This window comes from Priapulus caudatus, unplaced genomic scaffold (assembly GCF_000485595.1).
Source record: "Priapulus caudatus unplaced genomic scaffold, Priapulus_caudatus-5.0.1 Scaffold1858, whole genome shotgun sequence".
Classification (NCBI taxonomy): Eukaryota; Metazoa; Priapulida; class Priapulimorpha; order Priapulimorphida; family Priapulidae; genus Priapulus; species Priapulus caudatus.
The window spans coordinates 14,450-18,190 of NW_014578919.1; the positions used below are offsets into that span (position 1 = coordinate 14,450).

General features: G+C 48.3%; 1 protein-coding gene across 1 annotated transcript in view; it reads left to right on the forward strand.

Annotated features, from left to right (window-relative positions):
• LOC106817765 overlaps nt 1–3,741 on the forward strand; it is a 23,668-nt gene that overhangs the window by 8,373 nt on the left and 11,554 nt on the right. Inside the window, exons 4-10 of the mRNA XM_014822469.1 lie at nt 336–476; nt 1,076–1,171; nt 1,526–1,652; nt 1,796–1,889; nt 2,189–2,344; nt 2,758–2,927; nt 3,223–3,423. Coding sequence (XP_014677955.1) covers nt 336–476; nt 1,076–1,171; nt 1,526–1,652; nt 1,796–1,889; nt 2,189–2,344; nt 2,758–2,927; nt 3,223–3,423 — 985 coding nt within the window. The remainder of the gene's footprint in view (nt 1–335; nt 477–1,075; nt 1,172–1,525; nt 1,653–1,795; nt 1,890–2,188; nt 2,345–2,757; nt 2,928–3,222; nt 3,424–3,741) is intronic.

The window sequence follows — 3,741 nt, forward strand, 5'->3', positions numbered from 1 at the left end:
TATATATATATATATATATAGAGAGAGAGAGAGAGAGAGAAAGAGAAAGTCAGATTTACAGTCACATTTTACAATTATCGCGAGGATATTCTGTTTGTACGTCACCGGTTTCGGACAGACAGGTTGTTGGTATGCGGAGTCGGTTGCCATTGACGACGTGCAACGACATAACCCAGCAATGGCTTCATCGCGCATCTGTTCTGTGTTCGTGTTTCATCACGCCACCATTCCGTGTTCGCATTTCATCACGTGTTCCACGTTCGTGTTTCATCTCGCTTCTGTCTCATGCCTGGTTTCATCTCGCGTCGTCTGCCGCTGCTGCGTGTGTTGTGTAGGTGTGTGACGTCGCCGCGTGCCGTCGTCGCCGTGAGAGCGCTGCAGGACGCCAGCCTGTACGAGCTCGCTGGCTTCCAACGTCACATCATGGCCGCCGTGTGGCAACGCGTGCGCGACGACGCGACCAGCCTCGTAGCCGGGTAAGCGCGGGGGCGGGGGCGGGGGCAGGGGGGGTCCGTGGCGGGGTGGAGGTTCTGCGGTGGGTGGGGTCGGTTTGTAGTAAAAGGTGGTCGGTTTATAGTAACACTGTTACTATAAACCGACCACCAAGGTGGTCGGTTTATAGTAACAGCAAGGTGGTCGGTTTATAGTAACAGCAAGGTGGTCGGTTTATAGTAACAGGTGGTCGGTTTATAGTAACAGCAAGGTGGTCGGTTTATAGTAACAGGTGGTCGGTTTATAGTAAAAGGTAGTCGGTTTGTAGTACCAGGTGCTTGGTTTATAGTAAAAGGTGGTCGGTTTATAGTAAAAGGTAGTCGGTTTATAGTAAAAGGTGGTCAGTTTAACTTTATAGTAAAAGGTGGTCAGTTTAACTTTATAGTAAAAGGTAGCCGGTTTATGGGAATACGTAGGTTGGTCTGTATTAAAAGGTGGTTGGTCTGTGGGAAAATTGCATTTGGTTTATGATATATGGTCTATGATGGAAGACTGTAGTAAAATGCAGGTTAGCAGTTCTCTCTCTATTTTTATCTGGGTTCCTGTTAACCTCGCATTTTCCTCTGCCCTGCCTCTCTAACAGATCCAAGACGTGTTCGCGTAAATTGAGGGACATCTTTGACAAACTGCAGATACTCGCAGGAGACGACCGCGAAGGAGGTGATGACTCATCGTCACGGTGAGTGTCGTCTGCTTCGCGTGCTACTTACAAGAAGAGAACGTGTTTCAGCTATTCACACGATCGATTGCATTCGCTGGCTGTTTGGCTATAGTACCTTCTAATACTTCTATGGCCGAGTAAAACTGCCTGAAAATGGTTTCTTTGTAGCGCTGTTCACACTCGCACAGTGTTCTCTTGTTTGACATTATTGTCGCTTCCAATCAGGAGGATATATATATCCATGTGATATTCTCAGACTATGAATTAGCTGTGCAGCTATAAGACCTGAATCGATTTTGAAATGCGTTCGTAGGGGGAGCCACGCGTTTTGCTGGATGTATGGCATTCATGACGTGGCATCTTTTGTTTCAGCGTGGAGCTGTCAGAGGTCGCGACCTTGCTCGTTGAGTTTCAGACGCGCGCCGCCTCGCGGGCGGGGCGTCTGAGCGTCGGCATGGAAACGCCTGCGGGCTGCCGTGCGTGGCAGGGCATATCTACGGTGCGTTCTCCCTCGGTGTGTTTAACACTGCCTCTCTCAGTCTCAACAACATAGCTCTCATTACACTAACGTACGCGACTGCACGGAAGTTTTCGTCGCTAACATAATCGGTTCGTAATGGTTTTGTGCTGCGTCGTTTTTAGTTACTTGAGAGCCTGCAGGTGGCGCTACTGTCTGAGACGCACCTCGCCTGCTGTTTCGTCGCTGCGGCCGTCGCTCTCATCTGTCTGCCTACATGTGTGTATTATCAGTTGCATCGTCATGGCAACCGTCGGTGTTTCATTACTGTTTCATGAGATGGGTTACTCTACAAATTGTTAAAAAATGCAGTCGTCTAATGATATATAAATGCAATTATATGGCATAAATTAATTATATTTATTATTCCGTAATTAATATATATTATTAATTCTATTATTATTTCTGTAATTAATATAAGCATTAAATATTCCGAAATGTTTATTTAAATTTCTTTTAATACACCGCACTGCTATTTGACCGGGTGTCCGGATGTAGACAGATTGTCGTGTGCGCAGGGGCGAACAAGGAAGCTTCTCTACTGGGAAGATTCACGTCTCTCATGGAGCAGACGCTCGACCTTGGACGACCTTGTGAACTGCTTCGTCGCTCCGTGCCGGAGGAATTCTTCGAAAACATGCGATCTTACGTCAACGCAGAAGGTGAAGGCATGGGTCAGTGAGAGAGACTGTGGTGCTAATCAGTATTTAGAAGCAGGGTGTATTTAGTCAGTATAGAGTATATAGTACTTAGTTACAAGTTATTACTGTATTGTGTTGTACTAACTGCTTAATTTTCCAGTAAAAACGGTTTGTAATGGCATACCAAGGGAGACATCAAAAATAGCTTTTATAGACAAGTGGCTGTTTTATAGAGGTGGTCTCGCTGTATAATTGCTACTCAAAGGGAATGTGTGGCTGTTTTATAGAGGTGGTCTCGCTGTATAATTGCTACTCAAAGGGAATGTGTGGCCTTTATAGACAGGTGGCTCTTTAATAGGTGTGACCGCTAACACAGGTTTGACTTTTTTAGTAATAAAAGTCGATGAAATGCTACAGTTTACATTATTTGCACATCGTCTTCGCAGAGTACCCCCGCCTGACACGATTCTTGGTGAAGCTGAGCATGGGTAAAGCGCCCCCTGGCGAGCGAGACGGCGGAAGCACTCAGGACAGTGTGGTGCAGTTTGCCCGCCGCGTGTACACGTGTTCACCGGACGAGCTACGTTCCATCGTCAGCGATCTACTGCAGCAAACAGTGAGTAGTTCGACTGTAGAGGTAGCAATCTATACTTCCCACACGCTTTACTAAAGCACAGGTGTCATTGCAAGGTTTTTATCTTGAGGTTAACACGACATATGAGGTTGCATGTATATGTTAACTCGACGGATTTCCTTCATTTTAACGAGCTCGACAAAACAGTAGTATGAAAATTAATTTTATACATCAATAACCAGTTCTCGTTCAGATCGGTAATCGCGCAACTGTTACGTAATTAATTATTAATTAATTAATTATTAATTACTGTAACGTTAAATTTACTCGTTCCTAGATGCAGAAAGACGCGTTTCTCTTATCGCTGCCGCTGTGGGAGCAGCTACTGACCCGCCACCTAGCGGACGCCAAGCAGAAGACACTGCTGCCGTTACTCGTGCACGTCGTCATAGCGACGCAGGGTCTGTGCGGGAGCGACGACCCGGCGGTGATATGTGCGGCGCTGCATCTGCAGACGCTCGTGCTGCGATCTACAAAGGTAGGCAGCGATCTCGCTTTCACGGCGAGGTCTGTGAGCGACCTCGCTTTCACGGCGAGGTCTGTGTGCGACCTCGCTCTCACAGCGCGGTCTGTAAGCGACCTCGCTCTCACGGCGCGGTCTGTGAGCGACCACGCTCTCACGGCGCGGTCTGTGAGCGACCTCGCTCTCACGGCGCGGTCTGTGAGCGGCCTCGCTCTCACGGCGCGGTCTGTGAGCGACCTCGCTCTCACGGCGCGGTCTGTGAGCGACCTCGCTCTCACGGCGCGGTCTGTGAGCGACCTCGCTCTCACGGCGCGGTCTGTGAGCGACCTCGCT